The sequence below is a fragment of the Chlamydotis macqueenii genome, chromosome 17 (genome assembly GCF_036417535.1).
Source record: "Chlamydotis macqueenii isolate bChlMac1 chromosome 17, bChlMac1.mat, whole genome shotgun sequence".
Taxonomy (NCBI): Eukaryota; Metazoa; Chordata; class Aves; order Otidiformes; family Otididae; genus Chlamydotis; species Chlamydotis macqueenii.
Window position 1 is genome coordinate 14,296,908 of NC_141572.1, and position 23,187 is coordinate 14,320,094.

The 23,187-nt window shown below is 63.6% G+C and overlaps 3 protein-coding genes across 3 annotated transcripts; 1 reads left to right on the forward strand and 2 right to left on the reverse strand.

Moving 5' to 3' along the window:
* The first annotated feature begins 833 nt into the window (after positions 1-833).
* On the forward strand, positions 834-6,188 carry NEFH (neurofilament heavy chain). Its single transcript, XM_086761777.1, has 4 exons — positions 834-1,647; positions 2,811-3,010; positions 3,609-3,733; positions 4,112-6,188. The coding sequence occupies exons 1-4, from the start codon at positions 834-836 to the stop codon at positions 5,667-5,669; spliced, it is 2,697 nt and encodes an 898-aa protein (XP_086617903.1). The 3' UTR covers positions 5,670-6,188.
* Positions 6,189-7,042: 854 nt separating this feature from the next.
* Positions 7,043-19,955, reverse strand: THOC5 (THO complex subunit 5). The gene is made up of 20 exons (XM_086761630.1): positions 19,946-19,955; positions 19,087-19,200; positions 18,458-18,601; positions 17,710-17,823; positions 17,114-17,211; positions 16,391-16,537; positions 14,329-14,443; positions 13,831-13,963; positions 12,751-12,828; positions 12,449-12,489; positions 11,501-11,600; positions 10,975-11,083; positions 9,464-9,565; positions 9,149-9,245; positions 8,673-8,787; positions 8,250-8,353; positions 8,079-8,166; positions 7,840-7,955; positions 7,464-7,654; positions 7,043-7,258 (listed from the first exon to the last, which is right to left on the reverse strand). Exons 2-20 carry the CDS (start codon positions 19,180-19,182, stop codon positions 7,195-7,197), a joined length of 2,052 nt encoding a protein of 683 aa, XP_086617756.1. The 5' UTR covers positions 19,183-19,200; positions 19,946-19,955; the 3' UTR covers positions 7,043-7,194.
* A 700-nt stretch (positions 19,956-20,655) lies between these two features.
* On the reverse strand, positions 20,656-23,179 carry NIPSNAP1 (nipsnap homolog 1). The gene is made up of 10 exons (XM_086761420.1): positions 23,021-23,179; positions 22,495-22,622; positions 22,320-22,365; positions 21,949-22,043; positions 21,725-21,795; positions 21,474-21,614; positions 21,303-21,334; positions 21,117-21,211; positions 20,936-21,019; positions 20,656-20,849 (listed from the first exon to the last, which is right to left on the reverse strand). The coding sequence occupies exons 1-10, from the start codon at positions 23,095-23,097 to the stop codon at positions 20,785-20,787; spliced, it is 834 nt and encodes a 277-aa protein (XP_086617546.1). The 5' UTR covers positions 23,098-23,179; the 3' UTR covers positions 20,656-20,784.
* Between the last annotated feature and the right edge of the window lie 8 nt (positions 23,180-23,187).

Sequence of the window (23,187 nt, forward strand, 5' to 3'; positions counted from 1 at the left end):
TGCCCCCCCGGGGGGACCTCCGCTATTCTTTACCCCGGGACGGAACCCTGTTCTGGTGGTCCCGCTCCCTTCCTGGGGGTCCCTGCTCCATTTCCAGGGGTCCTCGCTTCCTTCCCGGGGGTCTCACTCCCTTCCTGGGGGTCTCACTCCCTTCCCGGGGGGTCCTACCCCCTTCTCAAGGGTCCCTGCTCCCTTCCCGGGAGTCTCCGCTCCCTTCCCGAGGGTCCCGCTCCCTTTCTGAGGGTCCCCACTCCCTTCCCGGAGGGTTCCACTCAGTTCTCAGGGGTCCCCGGTTCCTTCCTGGGGGTCTCACTCCCTTCGCGGAGGTCCGTGCTCCCTTCCTGAGGTCTTCACTCCCCGTGGGGTCCCACTCCCTTTCCGGGGATCCCTGCTCCCTTCTTGGGGGTCTCACTGCCTTTCTGAGGGTCCCCACTCCCTTCCTGGGGTCTCCACTCCCTTCCCGAGGATCCTCACTCCCTTCCCGGGGGTCCCCACTCCCGTCTCGAGGTTCTCAGTCCCTTCCTGGGGGTCTCATTCCCTTCCCGTGGGTCCCGCTCAGCCCTGGGGTCTCCCGTTCTCCTCCCGGGTGCCCTCCGCGCCCTTCCCGAACTCCCCGCCGCGTTCCCCATCACGAGTCCGCACTCTCCACCCGGGGCGTGGCAGTGGGGTGTCTCCCCCCTCCCCCCCCACCCGCGGGGCTGCGGCGCGGGGCGGTGCCGGTACGGACGCCCATCCCCGTTGGCGGTGGCGGGGCGGAGCGGCCGGTCCCCAGCCCCTATAAAATCGGGCGGCACCGGTCCCGCAGCGAGAGGGTGTGGGGGGGTCCGGTCACCATGAGCCTGATGCTGGAAACGCTGCTGGGCCCCCCGGGGGGGCTCCGCAAGGACCCCGGCCGCGTTCCCCCACGCTCCGCCGCTTCCAGCGGCTTCCACTCGTGGTCGGGACCGGCCGTGGGGCGCGTTCGGGGTGGCGGCGGCGGTGGGGTGATAGTGGGAGGGGGGGGCGGTAGCGCCGGCGCTTCCTCCACCGAGAGCCTGGACTCGCTAAACGGCGAAGTGCGGGCGCGGAACGAGAAGGAGCTGCTGCAGGTGCTGAACGATCGCTTCGCCGGTTACATCGAGCGGGTGCGGGGGCTGGAGCAGCGGAACCGGGCGCTGGCGGCGGAGGCGGCGGCCCTGCGGCAGCAGCAGGCGGGGCGCTCGGCCATGGGCGAGCTGTACGCGCGGGAGCTGCGCGACATGCGTGGGACCCTCCTGCGCCTGGGCGCCGAGAAAGGGCAGCTGAGGCTGGAACGGTCTCGCCTGGCCGAGGACGTGGCCGTCCTGCGTGGGAGGTTGGAAGGGGAGAGCCGGCAGCGGAGCGAGCTGGAGGCGGCGGCCCGAGGGCTGGAGCAGCGCTCGGCGCGGGAGGAGCGGGCGCGGGGGCCGCTGGAGGAGCGGGCCCGGGCCCTGCGGGAGGAGGCGGAGCTGCTGCGGAAGCAGCACCGGGCCGAGGTGGGGGCTTTGTTAGGGGGAGCCCGGCCAGAGCCCCTCGCCGAAACCCCCGCCGCCCTGCGCCCCGGGGTCACCGCCGCCCTCCGCGACCTGCGCGCACAGCTGGAGGGCACGGCGGCGCGCAGCACGCTGCAGGCCGAGGAGTGGTTCCGCGGTGAGTCCGTGTGTCCCCCTCCCCACCCCAAGCACCCCACCCCCGCGGAGGGCTCCCCCCGCCCCACTCCCCCTCTCCATGGGCTGCCTCTCCGGAAGGGCGTTAGAGAAACCGCCCCCCCATATACTGCGCCCCAGAAGGGCGTTAGGGTTCCCCCCCCCGCTATATCGCGCTCCGGGAGGGTGTTAGGGTACTCCCAGCCCGGGGAGGGGGGGTGCAGGGACTCCCCCGCATGTTTGCCCTGGAAAGGCGTTATGGTCCCCCCCACCCCTACCATCAGCTCCCTAATGTTTGTGGGTACGCTGTCTCCCCTCCCCACCCCGCTCCCCCGCAGTGCGTTTTGGGGAGGGTGGTACGCTCACTGCCTCGCCAGTCCCCAAAGTTTTCGGGGTGCCAGACCCCCCCACCCTCCCGCGCTGGAGCGAGGCCAGCAGTGTCTGCGGTGCACTGCAGGGACGGTATTGCGGCGCGGGGTGGGGGGGGTGGGGTGCCGCATCCCTGATGGGTGGGGCAGGGAGTGTCCCTGCTGCGCTGTTGGGTGGGGCACTACGGTACCAGGGGAGGGGGACAGGGGGATCAGCACCCCGGGGCTCAGCACCCGTGGGAGGTAGCGGGGAGGTTCAGCACCGCGGACAGCGGCACCCACAGCACCCACGGGCGCGCTGCCCCGGGGGGGGAGCAGGGGGCTCTGCCCCACCCCCCGTGTGTGTGTGTCCCCTCATCTCCTTGGGGGGACTGCAGGGCTCTGCAGCAAACACCCCCCCCCCCCCCCGCCCCAGGCCGGAGCATCCGGCCAGAGCCGGGCGTGGCAAAGGCAGCACGGGCGGGGGAACCAGCAGCGCTTGGGGGCCTGGGGGCTGCAGCAGGAGCTGAAGGAGAGAGGGAGGGTCCGCAGCGTGGGTTTGCCCCGGGTAAAGTCCAGGATGGAGAAAACACCCACCCTGCCTGGCCACCTCCACCCCCCCCCCCAGTGCCCCAGCACAGCGTGAGCGAGGGCTGGTGAAGCCAACGCGCCCGGTGAGCCCGTGCCAGGGCCGGCCCTGCAGAGGACGTGCGCACAGGGCAGGGGACGCGTGGTTTGAAAGGATTTGAGGTTCCCCAAGAAGGAGAGAGCACAGCCTCCCTCCCGCCTTCCCTGCAGCAGCCCCTTTCCCTCATTGCAGTGAGGCTGGACAAGCTCTCGGAGGCTGCCAAGGTGAACACGGATGCCATCCGCCTGGCCCAGGAGGAGATCTCAGAGTACCGCCGCCAGCTCCAGTCCAAGACCACTGAGCTTGAAGCCCTCAAAGGGACCCAGGAGTCACTGGAGAGGCAGAGACAGGACTCGGAGGAGCGCCATCAAGCAGATGTCCTGTCCTACCAGGTAACGTGGCGCAGTGGGGCAGCGTGCCGGAGCTGTCGGTTGGTGGGAAGGAAGCACCCAGCTGCCGGGGAGCAAAAGCTCAGGGCTGTGGCCAAAGCCAGCCTTCTCCAGCTCCTGGTGCTCATTTACCTGAGGTTGCCTCTGAGCCATTGTGTGCTTCATCCACGATGGAGCCATCCCCGGTCTGCGCCCAGTGTTCAAGGCTGTGCCCTGTGTCCCAGAGCTGGGAGCTGCAGCACAGAGGGCTGCACAACGTGGCGGCCAGCAACCAAAACAGGGCAATGTCCCATCCCCACCAGCCTCAGGCTGGGGGTTGGTGGCCACCAGGCTCACCTGGTTTGGGTGAATGTTCCCCCAGCTTGTCCCAGCCAGAGGGAGCTCAGGGAGGGGGCCAGGGGCAGCTCTCATGCAAGGTGGTGCGGGGCTCCCACACTGAACAGCCCCTAGCTGCGTTCCCTTCCCTCCATGGCCACAGGGAGAGGCAGGTGCAGACCCCTCTGTCCTCTGGAGACCAGGGGAATGGCTGGCAGTGTTCTGTGTCCCCCCACTCTCAGGGACCATCCCCCCCCCAGCTCACCAGTTGCTCCATTTGCCGCAGGAAACCATCCAGCAGCTTGACAGCGAGCTGAGGAACACCAAGTGGGAGATGGCAGCTCAGCTGCGGGAGTACCAGGACCTGCTCAACGTCAAAATGGCCCTGGACATTGAAATTGCTGCCTATAGGTACAGGGTGGGCAAGGGGAAGGAGGGAGGGTCTCAGCCAGCCCCTGGCACTGGTGTCTCTGGGGACAACTCCTCAAGGGCCCTCGCTAACGCTTGGGCCCTTCTTGGTGAGAGACACTTCCATCCTCCAAGACCTCGGTGGGCAAACAATGTTAAACTGGGCGACCCAGCCCTGCACGCAGCCTGCGGAGGGGAGGGTTGAGGAAACCTGCTCAGCCCGGGGTGTAGGAGCAGGAGGGGCTGCCAGCATCGTGGAAAAGCAGGGGAGTGAGGGAGGTGGAGCTGCAGGGCATGGCTGGAAGCTCCTGGTGATGCGGGGAGGTGAGAGGCAGGTGAGGAGCGATCACTGACTGCCCTGCTCTGGTCTCTTCCTGGTAGAAAACTCTTGGAAGGGGAGGAATATCGGATCGAGTCTGGTTTTGGGATGATCTCCTTCCTGGAGGTGGTCCCCAAGGCTCCCACTATCAGCACCGACATCAAAGCAAAGAGCGAAGAGAAGATGAAGGTGGTGGAAATATCTGAGAAGGAGACAGTGATTGTGGAGGAGCAGACAGAGGAAATCCAGGTGACTGAGGAGGTCACAGAGGAGGATGAGGCTGAGAAAGAGGCAGAAGAGGAGAAAGCTGAAGAGAAGGAAGAAGAGGAGGCCAAGTCTCCAGAGAAACCCGAGTCCCCTTCCAAGGAGGAGGCCAAGGCTCCAGCTGTCAAGTCCCCTGAAAAGCCCCCAACCCCTTCAAAGGAGGAGGCCAAGAGCCCAGCGGTGAAGTCCCCAGAGAAACCGGCACCTCCCTCAGAAGAGGAGGCCAAAAGCCCAGCTGTCAAATCCCCAGAGAAACTCCCAACCCCATCTAAAGAGGAGGCCAAGACCCCAGCAGTGAAGTCTCCAGAGAAACCCCCAACGCCCTCAAAGGAGGAAGCCAAGACCCCGGCTGTCAAGTCCCCTGAAAAGCCCCCAACTCCCTCAAAGGAGAAGGCCAAGACTCCAGCAGTGAAGTCCCCAGAGAAACCCCCAACGCCCTCAAAAGAGGAGGCCAAGACCCCAGCCGTGAAGTCCCCAGAGAAACCCCCAACGCCCTCGAAAGAGGAGGCCAAGCCCCCAGCCGTGAAGTCCCCAGAGAAGCCCCCAACCCCCTCTAAAGAGGAGGCCAAAATTCCAGCTGTCAAGTCCCCAGAGAAACCCCCAACGCCCTCCAAGGAGGAAGCCAAGACCCCGGCTGTCAAGTCCCCTGAAAAGCCCTCAACTCCCTCAAAGGAGGAGGCCAAGACTCCAGCAGTGAAGTCCCCAGAGAAACCTGCATCCCCCTCGAAAGAGGAGGCCAAGACCCCAGCTGTGAAGTCCCCAGAGAAGCCCCCAACTCCCTCAAAGGAGGAAGCCAAGCCCCCAGCCGTGAAGTCCCCAGAGAAAGTCAAATCCCCTGTGAAGGAGGAGGCCAAGTCTCCGCAGAAGGAAGTGGCCCCGGCCAAGGAGCCCACCCCCTCCCCTCCAAAGGAGCCGAAAGCTCCTGCGAAGGAAGAGCAGCCCAAGGAGGTGAAGGCTCCCTCCAAGCCCGGAGCCGAGGAGGGCAGGAAAGAGGAAGCTCCCAAGAAGGATGTCCCGGCCAAGGTGGAGGAAAAGCCCAAAGAGAAGGTGGCTGCAGTGGCAGAGCCTTCAGCCCCGCAGGCGAAGGAAACCCCCAAGCCGGGCGCCAAACCTGAGGAAGAAGGAAAAGTCGAGAAGCAGGCTCCACCGAAACCTCAGCAGGAGGGCAGCAAAGCGGCTGCGAAGGAGGCTGATAAGCCGAAGGCCGAGGAGCCCAAGGAGAAGGTGGAGGAGCCCAAAGCGAAAGCGACACCCAAAGATGAGCCCAAAGCCAGTAAAGAGCCCCCCAAGGCCGAGGCCCCCTCCAGCAAGGAGGGCAAAGCCCCAGAGCCAGCACCCACCGCGGCAAAGAAGTGAGTGGAGCCCTGGGCGCCGAAGAGCACCTCTGGGTGCGGGAGCTGCTCCGCTCCCTTCCGACGGCCGGGCCTGGGGCGGAGACGTCCCGCCGGGCCGGGCTTTACCTTTGCAATCCGTCCGTGTGAGAGATGCAGCCCTGCCCCGGCAGTTTGGCCGCTAGCTTCCCTAGCAGAACGTGATATACGCCGAGCGCCACATTTAAACACTTGAATTGTAACCGAGGAGAAGCGAGCCTGGGGAACCCACCGCCCTTCTCCAATAAGTGCATTTATTTAACGTATGTGCAATCGACGGGCGAGCGCAACGCAGAGCTCTAGCTGCTTGGGACGGGGGCTGGCGGGGTCCTTCCCCGGCCTGGGGGCGACGACCGTCCCTCTGAGCAGCGAGCCAGGCCGCAGCCGGCTCCGGCGGGAGAGGCTGGGCGCTGCGGGAACGCTCACAGACACTCACAGTGCACTAGGAACCTCAGCCCACTGTTGTTTGCTTTCTGTGCAATAACCAAATAAAAGTGCTTACAGACACGTTCCGGCTCCGCAGGCTCTCGTCTGGGGCGGGGGGAGGAAGAGAGGGAGAAGGCAGGTGGAAAAGCCTGACCAGGGGGTGCTGGGAGCTGTCACCCAGGGCTCGGGGGTGACACGGGGCTTTCTAGGGTCCCAGCTAGCGTCCTGCATGATCCCTGCCTGTGCAGGGGCTGGAAACGGGGCCAGCCCCCGCCCCACCACGCTCCGCAGAGGATTTCAGCCCTTGTTTGCTTCCTTCTGTCTTTAAGGTGCAGCTCCCAGGGGGCTGGTAGGGCCTGGTTTAACCCCAGCGCCGCAGAGGCGGCACAGAGGGGGTCTGTCAGCCTTTCCAGGCGCGAGAAATCACCCACAGGGGAGAAGCGGAGAGGCTGGCGGCCGGGAGGGACAGTGACCTGGGGAGAGGGGACGAAGGCTGGGGCACAGGAGCTGCAGCAGGGAGCTGTGAGGTGCTGGGGAGGGGGCCACATCCCTGCCACCACGCAGATTCCCTCCCCAAGCCCCCACCCCTTGCACGGTGCTGAGGTCCTGCCCCTCCCAGGACGCTGCGCTGCTTCCCCCCTGCAAGCCCAGGGAAGCGGAAAAGCCCCCTCTCCGCTGCGGGGTTTGTGCCGAGTCAGCCGGCCGGCAGCCAGCGCAGGCGAGGACAGGCTGCAGTGCGGGTTCCGGAGAAAGGTGCTATTTTTAGCCATCTCAGTTCCGCGGTCCCGAGGCCCTGCAAGCGGCGAGGGAGGGCAGAAAGCAGGCAGCACCCCAGGCAAGGGGATGAACCAGCAGCAAGACGGCTGCCAGACAGGGCACAGGGCTTGCTGCAGCCCCCCCATCCCAGCCCTCCACACACACAGGGCACCCACGTGCTTTTCCTTCAGCTCAGCATTTAATCCCGTCTGCTACAAAACCTTCAAGCGGAACTCCAAACCGCGGACGAGGAACGGAAGTGGCGGGATGGGGACGCTCCTCCCCACGGACAGGACAAGGCCTGGCCCAGAGCACTGCCCAGCGAGCGCTCAGCGATGGCTGAAGAACCCCTGAGGGTAGTTGAACTTGAAGGGCTTCAGGCGCATGGGTCCCCTGGAAGAGGAGAAGAGGGAGATGCTGACCCACGGGGGTCTGGAAGCCCACAGCACCCACAGAAAGGGCCCCTGTGGGGCTGTGGGGGGCAGATCCCCACAGGCAGCTAAAGGAGAGGCTCCAGGGTTGGCACTGGGTCAGGCTCCAGGGGACAACGGTGGCACCAGGGTTGCTGCCCGCACCCTCATCCCCCCAGGGCTCTCACCTGACCAGGCGCAGACACATCTTCTCCTGGGGAAACTCCTTGGGCCCCTCCACGCTGGTGTCGTGGGGCTCCGTCTCCAGGTAGACGTCCAGCACCATGCAGAGGCGTTGCAGCTGGTTGGCGAGGAGCTGGTAGCCCGGTTTGGGCCCCCACAGCTCCTTGTATTCCACGTTGATCTCACTCTCCATGGCCTGGCAGAGGCAGGGGGATCAGTACGGCGCAGGCTGGGGTCTGCTCTGCCCTCCAGGACCTGCCCTGCACTGCCTGGCCACCAGCTCACCCCAACATCTCGCTTATTATGGACACAGAACTGCTGGAAACATCCCCCCACAAAGCCAGTGGCTCTCCAGTCCCCTCTCCCAGCACCCCGGGTTACCCGAATGTTGTCGTCGTTGCTGCCAGTTCGCTCTCCTTTCCAGTTCAGGCACAGGCTGAAGATGGGCGGCAGCGCAGAGTAACCAGGGTTCACGACCACGGCAGCCTGGAGCTTGGCTGTGCAGGGTAAGGAGGAAACGTCACCCGCAGGGCCTCCAGCTGGAGGGATTTCCCATGAAGAGCCCCAGAAGCTTCCCGGTGCGGGAATTAGAAACTGCCAGGGGAAGAAAACGTGCCTACCCGTTCCCCTTTCTACCAGGGCCATGTAGTAGAGGTGAGTGTCTTCAGCCAAGCCGGCCTCTATCACATCCTTCGTGTAGGGCAGCTCCTGCGAGGAGAGACGGGAGGAGTGAGCAGCCGCCGGTGCTGCACGGGCGCTGGAAGGGATACGGCCTCACGCTTGGTGCCTACCGCGTAATCTTCGTAGGGAATGGCAGCCCACTTCACCAGGCGCGAGACGATCTTGGTAGGGAAGAGATGCTGGCACTCGCTGGAGATTGGCACAACGCCGTGCTCTGAAACCAAGGACAAGGCCACCTCAGCAGGGGCGGGCTGGGGACAGGGCTCTGTCACTGCCTTGGGGGCGGGGATGCTCCAGGTGGCAACAAAACCAGGACCTGGGGACATCGTTATCCTTCCGACAGCTTCATCCGGGCCCAGAGAGGAGCGGCGGAGGCCTCGGCTGCGATCCCACGGGAGCTCGCAGCCTTGGCAGCGCACGCCTGGCCCGCTCAACAGGCACACGACACGCACGGGGGGTGTGGCTCACCTCCCACCACGGCCCAAGTCGCTCCCCAGCGCAGGGCTGGCCCGCGGTCCCAAAGGGGCACTCACCCAGTGACGCGAACTGCTTGTGGAGAGCCAGGCGGGACTGCAGCCTCGTCCGCAGCAGCTTCACCGTCAGCTCCATGTGGCTGGCGCTCAGCGAGTTGTCCGCGGTGACCGTGTGCTGCGGGCAGGAGGGGCTGTCACCGTCATGCCAGCCTGCAGGACCCCACTGGGGACCCCACGCTCTGGGAGTCACCCCAGCCAGCCAAGGGGACAGGCACAGGCTTGAAATGCTGCCCAGCGCCTGGAACAGGGCTGAGACTATCACACGCGTGAGATAAAACGCGTTGGCATGGCCCCACCGCACAGATTCATCCCAGCTGAGCCTGTCCCAGCCAAGGGTGCGCTGTGGTTTGGCGTGGCTGGTGTCAGCCAGAGCTCTGGGATCTAGGGGGATGGGACAAGACACGACGGCTGTCCCCCAAAACCTCCCCAAGCCCCAGCTGGATGTTGTAGGGGAGAGGGAAGGGGCTGTGACATGCCTGAGGCTGATCCTTGGGGAAATGCAGGCCACCCAGCTTCTGCACCCACACATAGGGGTGCCCCAGCTCCGTCATGTAGTCACTCAAGGTCAGGATGCTGCGGGGACAAGAAGGAAGGGCTGTGTCACCTCAGAGCATTCCCCGCCTTGTCCCCACACCGCCCAGCCTGCGAGCCAGCCAGAGGGAGCAGGTGCTTCTTTCACGTGCCCACCCAGTGCCAACTGGCTTCCCGGCCACCGACAAGCCGGGGAGGGATGTGCCGTGCCGGGAGCAGGACAGTCACGCCAACTGTTTGGATAAAGCTGCCCCACTCACCCCACTTTATCGAACTGGAACTGGTTGGCCGGGTTGGGCGTTCTCCTCCCATGGTCTCCCGGATAGAGGCAGTTGAGGACGGAGTCTGGGGAGAGCAGATCGCTGGCAAGAGGAGGAAAAAGATTGATCAGCAGCAGCCCGGGCTCCACGTCTCTCTGGGGTGGGCAGGAATGGGCTCCAAGCCCAGAGAAGTGGATTAAAAACTCCACGAGAGGGGTTTCAAGACCAGAATGATTTCCCCCTAGTTATACTCCAAAAGATCTGTCTCCTCTCTGGCTGTGAAGAAAACAGAAATCACAGGGGACCAGCTCCCCGGTTTCCCAGGAAGCGGCTCACTCCAGTGCATTAACTCCAAAACCTGCTGACGCGTACGGAGAAAAACATCCTCAGCACAGGCAGGGCACGGCCTGATGGCTGTTTGCCATCCAACAAAATCAAGCAGAGGAATTGTGCTTCATGAGATAAAAATCCTTCCTGTCTGACCGCACTCACAAGCCTGACCAAGCGTAAAGAGCTGCAGGATCCGGGGTGTGGCTCAAGCCAGAGCCTCACTGGTTTGGGGGAACACAGCCGAGGGCAGCTGCAAAAGGGAGCACCCTGCATGGGAACCCTGCGGAGAGACTCTGATGTCACGGGGGGTTGGGGTACCTACAAGGGAAAAAGAAGCCCAAGAGGCCTCAAATGAGACAGGCTGGGAGGCAGCACTTGCTTTCAGGTAGCCCAGGCACAGCCTCTCCCACCTCCCTCTTCCTCAGACACCTCCTCCCGGCCCGGGATCCCCACGGAGAGCTGGCAGCTGACCAGAGCTCCCCGGGGAGGCTCCCCCAGCTGCCGTTTCAGCCATTCCTCACACAAATCAGGCTCCAGAGGTCTCTAAGGAGCTCGGGGAGAGGCAGCCGCATCCCCAGCACTCAAGACAAGGTGACCTGCAGAGCATGCGGGCGAAGGGAGCTGCCAGGCACAGGCTGCAGGAGGGAGGATGGCGGTTCGGCTCCAAGAGTGACTGAATGCGACAAGCGGGAGAGGTTTCACCCCCAGATCCTGATAGCGGAGCGGTGCCAGACCTAAGAAGTTCCCAGCCTCCCTGCCCCTGGCTTGTCGCGACAGAGGGAGAGGAGGAGGAGGCTGCCTGGGCCGCGGCAGCCTGGCAGGGCTCCTGGCAAGGCTCTGGAGCTAAGGGGTAGGATATTGCACGAGGGGGAAAGCCCTCTCCGGAGGCAGAGACGGCGCTGGGCTCTTTGGGGTCTCCTTTACCCATCAAAGGACAAACCAGGACAGCACTTTGAAACTGCAGCTCTGCACAAAGGCCCCTAAGTGCTCCAGGTAAGGCAAGGTGAGGACTGAGGTTCAACCTCACCTGCTGGGAGCAGGCAGCTGGGCGCAGGAGCTACGGCTGAGCAAAGCAACACGGGAACAGAGCTGGGCAGGACACCAGGGCAGGGTGTTCACGGCAAGCGGAGGGGCCGCTGCCCAACAAGCTCCCGGCTCAGCACCCAGGGGTCTCTCCTTACCCGGCGCTGATGGCGGTCGTCATCTCAACGGCAGTGGTCACCTTGGCTTTCACCGTCATGACATTGAGGTTCATCAGGTAGTAGAAGGTCAGGTGAAGCACGTTCTCGTCTGTGCCAACAGAGAGGGGGCAACATTGCTGACTGCTCTAGCTCACACACTCTGCAGAGGAGGATTACACGCCCCCCTGCTAGGACAACAGCAAACAGGGCAGAGAGGCGGTGTGGGAGATAACTGGTAATCAACGCACTGCCACAAGCTCCCAATGAGATGGAGAAAGCTTCAGAGCAAGGTCACCCCATCCACAGGGGCAAGAGGAGCCCCGGGAGACAGAGCTGCTAAACCACCTTGTTCAGTATCCCCTAGAAGTGACGTTTCTCCCTGCCAGGGCAGCAAGGTTGAGGGCAGGAAAGCCTCTCCGCATCCCAGGCTGTCCCTGAGGACCCCGAGCTGCTGCCGGGCTGCTCCCCGACCCACTATCACACATCCCTGCGTGCCCCCCGCCGAGGGCCGCCAGCACCCGCTTACCCTTGCACTTCAGGTCGATGGTGACAGACAACGGGTGCCGCTTGAGCATCTCCTTGCGCTTGTCATCCAGCTGCACGCCCAGGGTGGGCCTGCGCCGCTTCTGGGGAGGGCAAAACAGAGCTGTCAGACTCTTCTGCTCAGCCCCCACCCTCGTCTCCCACTGCTCTTCCCTTCCCACCAGTCTAGTTCCCCAACCCTCCAGTGCAGTGGCCACAGAGCAGCCCTGGGGAGGAAGGGGAGCAGGAAATCCTCACCCTGCTGCAGGGTGAGGACAAAGCAGCTCTAATTCCTGGTGTTCCTTCAGCTCCCAGGAGCATCCCCACCCCTGTAGGAGGGAGCCAAGGATCTGCTGGTCCCCAAAACTTCCCCACCACGAGGGGAAGAAGCTGAGCCCCTTCCCTTTACTCTTCCCCACAGCAACAGCCCCATAGAGCAGGCGCTGCGGAGCGGTGGCACAAACCTCCCATGGCCTCTCCCTAGAAGGTACAACCTGCAGGACCTGAACACTGCCCCGAGCGAGCGCTGAACAAACCCCAGTGCAGAACTCAGCTCAACACTTTCAGCAGACGGTGGGAGACAGAAATGCATCCCTCCCTGCTGGACGCCAGCCTCCCCGGCCCGAGGCTATTTATACCAAGTGGAGCAGCTCCAGGCGGAGAGCTGCGAGGCAGCTGCCACTGCCAGGTGGGATGCAAGCGTGGTGGGACACAAACAGGGCAGATTTGTACCCTGGCTCTCCTGCAGTCAGGACAGAAACTCTCTTCTCTCCCAAGAAACAGCTGGATTTAACATCGGTGCACTTCCACACACACTCACAGCACATAGGGACCAGTTCCCAGCCCCACGCAGGCCCAGCTCCCCCAGCACCTCCCAGTTAGAAGGCACAGATCGCTTTGCCCATCATACGACGCTGGGAGAAGACCCAGGAGGGACAGCGCTACCCCTTACCGTGGTCTGCTCCTCTTCCGCATCAGAATCGCTTTCGTCATCTGTGCAAAGAGAGGGGTGTAAGCGGGGACACCGCAGGCTCAGCAGTTTTCCCAGGGCCCTGCAGGATGCAGACCCACAGGAACACATGCCCAGTGCCAGGGGCCACTCCATCAGATGAAGGGCTGTGAAAATCTCTCAGGAAGGAGGGACAGAGGGACTCTGGCCGGCAGTGCAGACACCAGGCACTGCACTGTTTCAGCACCCACCCGCTTCTCTCTCTACGTGACCCCTCTGCCTGCAGCAACACCACCCCAACTCACCCTGTGAGTCCTCAGGCGGCTTGTACAGGGCTTTGGCTTCCTCTACGCTCCCTTCGATGGCCACCACAAGCTTCTTATCTACAGAGAAAACATGAAAACTCAGCCCCGAGCCCTATTTCTGCTCCGGGAAGGCAGTTGGAAGCAGCCCTGCCCCAGAAAGCTCCTGCTCCACGGCTGCACGAGGCAGAGCCCTGCGGCAGAGGAAGCTCGGACAAAGGGTCAGCGGGAAGAGGCAGCTGTTCAGAGGGGTCTGTGGGGCCACCACAGGGCTGGATTTCCTGGGTAGGACAAGGGGAAAATGCTGGGGTTTGAGGGGCCGTCCCTGGAAACAATAAAGGTCAAAGCTTTATCAAGAGCCAAGAGGGGCTGGGGTCTGGCTGGCAGAAGCAGGGAGCAAGGAGCTGCGTCATCAGGGTTGCAGGCACTCACTAGCAGGGAGCTGGCGCGGCCAAATGCCACGGTGCGGGCCTTCCACGCTCCTCTGCCGCCTGCCCCGCTCGCAGAGCGGTGTGAGAGCAGCTGGGATTGCAGCTCTCGTGCTGCTCTACAGCCCTCTTCGCACAGGAGACGCGGAAAGCGCAGGGGGATCCTGGGCCCTGCTGGGAAATCCCTCCTGACTCAGGGGGGCTTCGGAAAAGCAAAGCTGCCCAGGGGGATGAAGGCTTTCAGGCGAGCTGAGGGGAAGGCAGAGGCACCGCCTGCTCTGGAGTCATCACCACCCATGGGTGGCACAACACAGCACCCACCCCACGGGGTGACAGCTCCGGGGAGGCCGCGTCAGCGCCGAGCCCGCTTGCAGGCTGCGGGGCAATCCCTGCTGACCTTGGGATGGGGGGCAGAGGTGGGAAGCGTGCTTTCCAAGCAGTTTTTTTCCAGCAAGGGAGTTGAGTAAACAAGGTTTCAAATGCTGCTGCCTCATTGTGCTGGCCCCGGGGCCGTCCTGCTGCTCTGGGCTCAGCAGAATTCGGCAGCAGAGCAGATGGAACAAAAAAGGGCCTCCCAAAGCGTCCCCAAAGCAGTGCCCGGGGGCACTGACCCCTCGCAGCGTCACCAAGGCCTGCACTCCCCCTCGGTGCTCACCGCAGGCCTGACCGTAGGCGCTGGCTTGAACGAAGAGGACGTAGAGAGGCGGCGGGAGGTGTCGGGCTGTCTCGTACTGTTTGTGCGCCTGGTCGAAGGGCATGAAGAGATACTCCTGGACCGGCAGCGAGGCCTGGGGGAGCAAGAGGGCTAGCCTTCGTTACTGGGAACAGAACACTCTGCCCTCCTCACCCCCTCCTTCACCCCAAGCTGGTAAGCGGGAGGCTGGAAACCAGCACAGCAGCCGCAGCAGGGTTAAACGCAGCCGCGGGGACGGCGAGCCCCCAGGGAAGGGCTGGCAGCTCTCCTTCGCTGGAAAACTTTTTGGATCTGAAAATAACCCAGTTCCCTCTCCTGTTCTTCCCTCCCCAGGCAATCACCAGGGGCTGGGACTGCGTATCGCTCTCCAGGGAAAGGCCCATTTCGTGACTGCTCCATCCACAGTTCTGCGGGATTTGCCGCATAAACAAGGAGACCCTTCCTGCAGAGCGCCAGTACCTGCATGATGCTGTTGAGGCGAGGCTGCAGGCTGCTCAGGTACTCCTTCTTCACCTCGATCTCCTTCAGGATCTTCTCCTTGCTGGTCAGGCACTCCTTGTACTTCTCTGCCAGCCTAGGGGTGGGAATTTGGCTACTGCCACACATCACAGCGACAAAACCAGCCTGGCTCACAGGCCGCAGCTCTCCCGGCCTGACAGAAGTCACTGCAGGAACCAGGAGAGCTCAGACACGGTGACAAACAAGGAGCTCTTAACGTCAAGGGCAAGTGGAGGCGGAAAGGAACTGATTAGAGTTGGAAAATGAACGGGGAGAGAAAGTGGAAGCTCAGCCTCATGCTGTGCTCTTGGAAGGGACAGCAACCGGATGTCCCTCAGCAGATCCACTCTGCCGCCAGCGGCCAGGCTGACGGAGCCTCGCCAACCCCCTGAGGAGGCTTTTTCACTTCGTAGCACCAGAGTCACTCCCTGTCACACCAACTCCTTAGTTAAACTGGTGAGTTGACGTTTAGTGCACTAGCAAGTGCTACTCCATAACCAGGTAGAAAGCCCAGGAAAAAGCAAGGTCACCACAAACCTCCGAGCCCTGGATACACTCGTGTTTAGGGAGAACACGTTAAATCTCCTCATTGCTGTTGACTGCAAGCTCTTGCCCAGTAGCAGCAGGGAAAGCCGGGTATGGAAGCGCGTTGCCCAGGACAAGGCACGGCCATGGTAGGGGGCACAGCGATCCAGGACCCTGCTCCCCACCAGATGACGGCACCTGCAGCGCAGAGGAACCCGGCTCTGAGGGGGAACAACAGACCTGACATGGCAGGACTGAAACTTCTGGTTGCAAGGTGGGTCAACATCCCACAATAGGCTCTGACACAAGGCAGCTTTCAGACAGCTCCACCGAGCTCCCCGAGCTATGAGAGCAGCAGAGATCCCGCAACACCGCTCAAGAGGCGCCTTCGGAACAGAGCCCAAGACAAATCCAGTGCTCCACAACATTACAGTTGTGGACGGACGCTAACCCCAGCAGCAGCAAAAAGCGCCCAAAGCACTACCAGCATCTGCTCCTGAGGCAGCTGAAGAGGTTATTTCCCACCACAGCAGCGGCGAGAGGTGAACAGTGATGGTCCCTAGAGAGCGCGGGGCAAGCGCTGGGAATCGCAAGGCTTCTCAGCAACTCAACATGCAACAGCAGCAGGTTCAGACCGGGCTTTCTGGAAGGCTGGCCTCAGCTGGAAAGGCTGCTGGCCGGTATCAAAACACAGGAACGTCGCCTCACGTTTGCTTTTCAGGTGGAGCAAGAGTTGACAGAGCAGCTGAGCCTTGTGGGGGGTTAGAGCCTGCACCGAGGCAGCTGCCAGCACCAGGACAGCAGCACACGTCACAGCGCAGCCAAGACGGGCGCCGCGCAGGCAGCTCCCCCCCGTGGCAAGCCTTAGGAGCACAGGCAGGCAGGAACGACAGCGACACTGGGCCGTGCTTAATTCTGCTCCTTGTGCCACAGTGCGGCAAACAAAGCAGGGCTCGCTTCGCCCTGCACGGCGCATCTTGCCAAATCAGGTTCTGGGTGGAAGCGTGTAACCGCCCGTCCTTCAATATCACCCCTCCGGCAGGCGGCGTCTCTCCTCCCGTCTGCAAGGGCCTCCAAGCAGACGCTGGGGAAACATCAAACTACAAAATTCATTTCCTTCTTTTGTCTCTTGCACAGCAGCTATGGCTGGCTCAGAGCTTCTCTCGCGCTGGTTTGGAGCTTGCTCTGCTCCCCAGGATCTCTCAGGGCTGTCTTCCACCAGAAAGGTGAAAGAAAACTCCCTGATCTACAAAACAAGGATCCTACCAGGCCCACAAAGAGCAATCCTCCACGCTGAGGGTTCAGTCACACGATAAATCCACCAGTTGTTCCACACTGGTTATTTCAAGAGGGCGTTAAAACTTTCATCACCCACGTTTGCTTCGCCCAGTCGCTGCGCAGCTCACCACCGCGGTCTGCCAAGAGCCCTGCGGCTCAGCGCACGCCACGCGCTCAGCGCCGGCCGGGCTGACACCGAACGGAAACGCCGCTGACCCACCTCTTGCGCTGCTCCAGCTCCCAGTCCAGGCGGGCCAGGGTCTGCTGGTGCGGCTCAGACAGGGTGACGGCAGGCCGGCTGATTTCGGGGGGGGCTTCTCTGTAAAACTCCTCCAGGCTCACCAACTCGATCTCCTCATGTTTTGACCTGCAAGGACAGCCGGATCAGATGGAGGAAGGGCGGGAAATGCCACAGCGGGGCCAAACTTAACCGAGCCTCACAAGAGAGAGGTCAATGCCAACGCCCCGTGCCCTGGCTTCGCTCTGCTACGTCAACCACCACAGCATCAGCACGCTGAACCACCGCAGGAGAGAAAGATCTGAACAGGGTCCCTTCTTTGACAGGGACACCTTCCCCACGCTGTTAACCAAGGCGCCGTTGGAGGCATCGGTCTAAACGCAGCCCTCCTGGCAGCAGCTGCCCGTGCAACAGGCACGACAGGACGCTTAGCTTTTGGAAAAAGTGCGGCCATGTCTTTTCCATTCACACACTTTCTCCTCTGCTGTCCCTCTATCGCAAGACGCCTTCTTCCCTCCACCCTACAGGAGCCTCTTCCCCCGTGTCCCAGCACAAGAGCCCCGGGATACTCCATCTTTCCCATCTGGAGCACCAGCTCTCCCCCCACAGCGAGCTCAGGCAACGCGACAAGAGATCCCAAAGGCTGGAGGCCTCCACCCCATCTAAGACACACCGTCACAGCCCCTCCTCCCCAGCCACACTCACTTGAACTCCAGGCATTTGGTGATCTCCTTCTGCAGGTGCATCACCTCATACAGCAAGTTCTGCAGCTGCAGGTGATACGCGTCAACCTTCTGCTTTGCCTGAAACACAGAGACAGCCAGAGCATCAAACTGACTCTGCTCCCTTCCAGCACGTTTCGGGGACGCTGCACGGAACACGGCAGAGCCGCTGGGGCACGCAGAACAAGCCCTCTCCCATCTCCATGCCTCAGGGGTACAATGAGAATGAGCGTCGCTCACGAGCTGTGAAAGCTCCCCAAGATGTCTGGGTATGGAGCTTCGGAGCCAACCGTGTCCGTATTTCTCAGACCTGCAGCACACCACACTCTTGAGACTGAGCTTTCTGACTCCCCGATACATTCGGGACAGAAGCAGATACCGCTCCTTCGTTATCCGTTATAATTACAGCTTCCACTTTGTGGAAGCAGAGTCTCCTGATAAACCTCTCACCCAAAAACCATGACCTGGCTGGCATTTAATTCCTCCCACGTGTGAGCGCGTGCATCCACACGCGGACATGGCACTGTCTGATCCCACTAAACCCCAACCTGAATTTGCCACCCCATACCCCCTCTGTACCTCGTGGGTTTGATCTCTCCCTTTCTTCAGCCGAATATGAGCCAACCGGTTGAGCTTCTTCAGCGTCATGAAGTGGACGCAGCTCTGGATCCGCCGCTCGTCTATCTCGGAAGCCTGGGCGGTAGGAGAGAGGCGCGTGAGGCAGGAGGGATGGCTCTTGCCACAAAGCCCCTTTGCTGCAGGCGCTCCCTGCGAGCCCTGACACAAAGGGGGCTCTGCGCTTCGCTAAGGAGCCACGATTAACGTCACTGGGGCTTCTGAGGGGGCCTCCCGCTGCCAGACTCATGGCTCACCCCTGGAAATAACCTGGGGGGTTTCTGGGCTCAGCCCTGTGGTTCTTCTCAGCCGTAGGAACGGAGGTGTTTGAGCCTGAAGCTCCACGCAGGGGACAGCATGGGCGGAGGCAGCGCGAGCCTCCCCCAGGCACGGCCGAGGCTGCTGGGCCTCCACGGGACGGGGAGAGCCCGGCTGCAGTCAGCGGGGGCTCAATTCCTCCCCCAGTAGCCCCCAGCCCATCAGCACCCCACAACACGCTTTAGGAGATCAGTAACTCAGTCTGCGTAACGTCTGCTCGCTCAAAGGCGAAGTGCCTCAGCCAAGTGATATTTTATTTTATATAAAGGAGGCTGCTCCATTTTCCTGATTCTCCCCAGCAGACGTCACGGCTTCTGCTCCCGTTCCTCTCAGATTAACGGGAAAACATTCAAACACAGAACACATTCAGTCAAGCACCGAGCTCTCTCCTTACGTTGTCCTTGATGCCCCTGCTCTTCAGCTCCTGGATTTCCGCCATCAGCCTCTGCAGCTCCTGGCAGGTGTCTCTGTAGAGCTCGTAGTCTTTGATGGGGTCGCGGAGATCCACCTCGCACTCCTCGCTGTAGTACCTGACATCCTGCAACGGCAGAAAGCCCCGCCTGCACCTCGCGCCCTCCACCTTCGCCGGGAAGCAAACCGCGGGGGCTCGATTCCGTTACCCCCACGCCCAAGGAGGGGTTTACACGCGGGAGAGGACTCGGCGATGCCAGACCATGGGCAGTAAAACAGCTGGGGAGTTCAGGCTTTTACACAGCTGTTATAAATTCTCAGCGGTGTCTGTCCTGCACCGGGGCATCTACACGACTACAGAAGATAAGCCGGGCAGGCGATTACTTTAATCCTGATCCCCACTTTGGCTGCACCCAAGTCCCCCTGCTGCTCCGTTTTTAAGGCAACTCACAAACCCCCGCAGGACTTTTCAGCCTTGTGCTCGCTTTCCCTACGTTTTCAGAGCAGCGTTCGGCTCCTTGAGCTCCGTGTTTCCCGAAGGAGACGCAACAGGTTCAGAAATTCAGAGCGGGAGTTTCAGAGGCATCGGGAGCAGGGGGCCGGGCACCCTACCTGGTCGGCGTCGCCCTTGCCCCGCTTGCCTTCCGGCGGGCCCCCGTCTGTGCGGATCACTTTGGGTTTCCTCTTCTTGCTGGACTCTGATGACATGGTGCTGCCAGCTGACGACTGGGGGACAAGAGGCAAAGCCGGCGTCCATTTGGGGGACCAAAGCCGCCTAGGATGGCGACTATCCCGGGCTCCCTTCCGCCAGCCTGCCTGGGACTCCACACTCCCCCAGCCCACCCAGCCCTAGGCCTCCTCCCACCCCAGCTTCCCCCCCTCCCAGCTCTCAGCCCACCCAGACTCCCAGTAGATCGGGTCTGGAGCCTCTCCAGACCCCCAATACAGCGAGCCCAGGGGCCTCCAGGCCCCTCCCCGACCCCGGAAACACCAGGTCCATAGGCTTCAGGGCCTCCAAGCCATCTCCAGACCCCCAGCACACCGGGTCCATGGGCCTCAGGGCCACCAGACCCCCAGCACACCGGGCCCATGGGCCTCAGGGCCTGCAGGCACCCCCCCAGACCCCCAGCACACCGGGCCCATGGGCCTCCAGACCCCCAACACAGCGGGTCCACGTGCTTCAGGGCCTCCAGACCCCCAGCACACCGGGCCCAGGGGCCTCAGGGCCCCCCCTATACCCCCAACACACCGGGCCCATGGGCCTCAGGGCCTCCAGGCCCCCCCTATACCCCGAGCACACCGGGCCCATGGGCCTCAGGGCCTCCAGGCCCCCCAGACCCCCAGCACACCGGGCCCATGGGCCTCAGGGCCTCCAGGCCCCCCCTATACCCCCAGCACACGGGGCCCAGGGGCCTCAGGGCCACCCGGCCCCCAGCACACCGGGCCCAAGCCCCCTAAGACCACCACACACCGCGTCCGGCCGCCCCCAGCCCGGGCCCAGCTCAGCTCGATGCCTCCCCGCCGCTCACCGCGCCGCCCGGAAATGACGCCAGGGAAACAAACGAGCGCAGGCGCAGAGCGACTGGCCGACAAGCGCGCCCCCTGGCGGACCCATCCCCTCCCGGAGGACCGCGAGCAAGGCGTGGCGGGGGCGTGTGGGCGTGGCTTAGCAAAGGGGCGTGGTCAGTGCAATGATTGACAAGCCCTTGCTCGCAGAAGAAGAGCGGGCAGCGCGGCGCGGCGGGTCCCCCCGCGCTGTGGGGCACGCGTGGGTTTGGGGGCTCCTGGTGCAGAAGGGCACAGCGGGGCGTCAGACAGGGGTTTTGGGGAGGGGGCTGGGTGTCACAGGGCACCCCCCGGGTGGGGATCCCTTGGCGCAGGGTGTCCCCTGGGTGAGATGGGGTTTGGGGGGGGTGGGTCGAGCACCCCCAGCCCCCCCTGCGCAGAGAGGGCCAGGCGTTGGCGCATTAAATATTTAATTGGCAGGAAAGGCACCCGCTGGCCCCATCACGAATAATTAAGAGACCTCCCCCACCTCGGCAGCGTGCCCAGCCCCCCCCGGGCAGCCCCCTCTGGTCCCGTACACGGAGACCCCCCCCTCTCCTTGCAGAACAGCGGGGGGGGCTCCCACCCCTCCCCTCCCCACTCTCAACCCCCACAGGGCACCCCAAAACAGGGGTGGGGGAGCAGAGACCCCCCCTCCAGCCCTCCCCCAGCAGGGCCGGGGTGCGGGCAGGGAGCCAGCCCCTCCGGGCGCAGGCAGAGCCCCCCCGCCGCCGCCCCCGACACCGCTGTGGCGCGGACCCCCGCTCACTGCAGGGGCGAGATCTTCAGGGGAATCATTATCCGCGACTCCATGGTCCGGATCAGCGGGACTGGGGAAAGAAACGAGAGAGCCGTGAGGACAGGGGGTTCCCAGTTTGGGGAGGGGTCCCCAGTTTGGGGAAGGGGTCCCGCTCACCCGTGTAGTACACGTTCTCGTCCCAGCCCCTCTTCCTCCAGGCCGCGTTCCTCGTCTCCTCCCGGGACTGCAGGTCCTTGTAGGCTGCGGGGAGGGGGACGGGGCTGGCACCCAGGGACGCCCCCCACCCCAACAGCCAGCACCCGGTGGGGTGACAAGGGCGGCGGGGAGCCCCGCTTACCCCAGAGGTGATGCACGACGTACAGCTCCCCGATCTGGGAGAAGAACCCGCCGACCGCCTCCTGGTTCTCCTGCCGGTACTTAATGGCCCGAGCCCTGGCACGCGGTGGGAGAAATATGGAGGGGGGGCGTGCGGGAGGGCTTTTCCCGACCTGGCTCCCTCCGTGCTGGGAAACTGGTCGCTTACCAGTTGTTGCCCCACTCAATCATGGTCCCTGGCTGGGAATGGAGAAGATAAAAACCAAAGTGAGCAGCCAGATCCCGTCTGCTCCCCGCGATTGGGGTTTCCTCACCAAAAAAGGGAGGAATTTGGGGGGCGGCCCCCAAACCGCCAGGCAGGACCCCCCCCACCGCTCACTTTGAGTTTGTAGGTCCTCAGCTCGTAGATGTTGGGTCCCTGCCGGGGCAGGGGCTCGTTCCAGAAGCTGAACTCCAGCAGCAGCTGGTTCCTGCGGGACAACAGCATCCGGCTCCTCTCCTTGCGGAAGTCCAGGTACTCCTGGGGACAGCCCCGGCCAGGGGTTTTGGGGTGGGGGCGAGCGCGAGCCGGCCCGCGGGGTGGGGGGCGAGGGGCAGAGGCCAGGCCGTTCACCCCGATCCCGGCGGTACCTGATTCTGTTTGAGTTTGTTCATGCAGTCCATCAGGGCCGGGTAGCCGCCCGAAAAGCGCCAGAGGTGCACTGGGAGGAGAGTGTGGGGCTGAGGATGGGGTGGGGGGCAGCAGCACCCCAAAAACCCACCCAGCGCCTCCCACCCGTCACAGCACCGGACGAAACCTTCACCTTCACTCTCGGCCCCTCCGGCAGCGGGAGCGGGCGCCCACCCGCCCTCACCTGCCTGGTCCTGCTCGCCATACCAGGTGTTCCAGTTCCCCACCAGGTCGCAGGGGTAATCAGCGTCCGAGTGCAGCTTGGGCAGCACCTCCTCTCTGCGGGGGGACGAGGGGGGGGAGGCTGCGGGCAGGGGCAGCCACCCCAAAACGCACCCGATATCCCGGTTTGCCCTCCCAAGGGAGCGAACGGCACCTGGAGCAGCGCCGGGGCACGCGCCCATTTCCAAGAAAGGAGAATTGAGGCAAGGAGCGGGGCCAGGGACCCCCCCCCCACGAGGTCCTGAGGGGCTCTGCACGAGCCCTCCCACCCCAGAGCGGCCCCCCAACGCCCCGCCGGGACCCCGAGCGGCCCCCCTTGCCCACGCGGCTCACGTCAGGCTGTTGTAGGCGTCCAGGCACTCCGGCTTCACGTTGTGAACTGCGGGGAGAGGAGAGAGGGGCCATTGGGACGGGAGCCGGGGGGGCCCACGGCAGGACAGCTGCGGGTGGGGGGTCCCCACGGGCGAGGCGGCGGGGGGGGCCGCCCAGCCCCAGCGAGGCCGCTCACACTGGATCTTGTAGAGGTTGCTGGTTTCCTTCTTGGAGAGGAGGTTGGAGTGGGCGTCCTTGCGGGGGTCCACCTTGTGCACGAAGAGCGAGCGAAACCAGCTGCCCTCGGCCTCCCTGGCGTACCCACTGCGGGACAGCGCGTCAGGGCGGGGGGCGCCCGCCGGCCAAAAACCAACGCTGGGTCCTGGCCGCGGGGTCCGGCTCTGGGTGGGTGGGGGCTATGGGGTCACGGCAGGGGGGAAGGGAGCAGGGCCCGGCCCGTTATTTTTGGAGAGGTGGGTGGGGAGGCCGTGGGTCACCTCAGGGGTTTTCTGGCCCACGCGGCCCTGACCGGAGCCCCCCAAATGATTTCCTCTCCCCCCCCCCACCCCGGGGAGGGCCTGGGGGCGGGGCGGGCCCCTCGGCCGGACCTTTGCCCGGTGACCGGTAACCGCGGGGCGCGGCGCCAGGGCCGCCCGGGGGAACCGGGGTGGGGGGCGTGGGATGTGGGGTCGGACCCCCGGCCTCACCCCCCTCCCGCTCACCGCGCTCCGCCGGGGGCCCGGCCCGGCCGCAGCCGCCGCAACACCGCGCTCGCCCGCGCCGCCGCCGCCGCCGCCATCTTTGCTTCCCGCAGCGGGGCGGGGCCTAAGGGGAGGGAGGCGTGGTTACGCAAACCACGCCCCCCGCTCTGCCCGGCCACGCCCCGCCC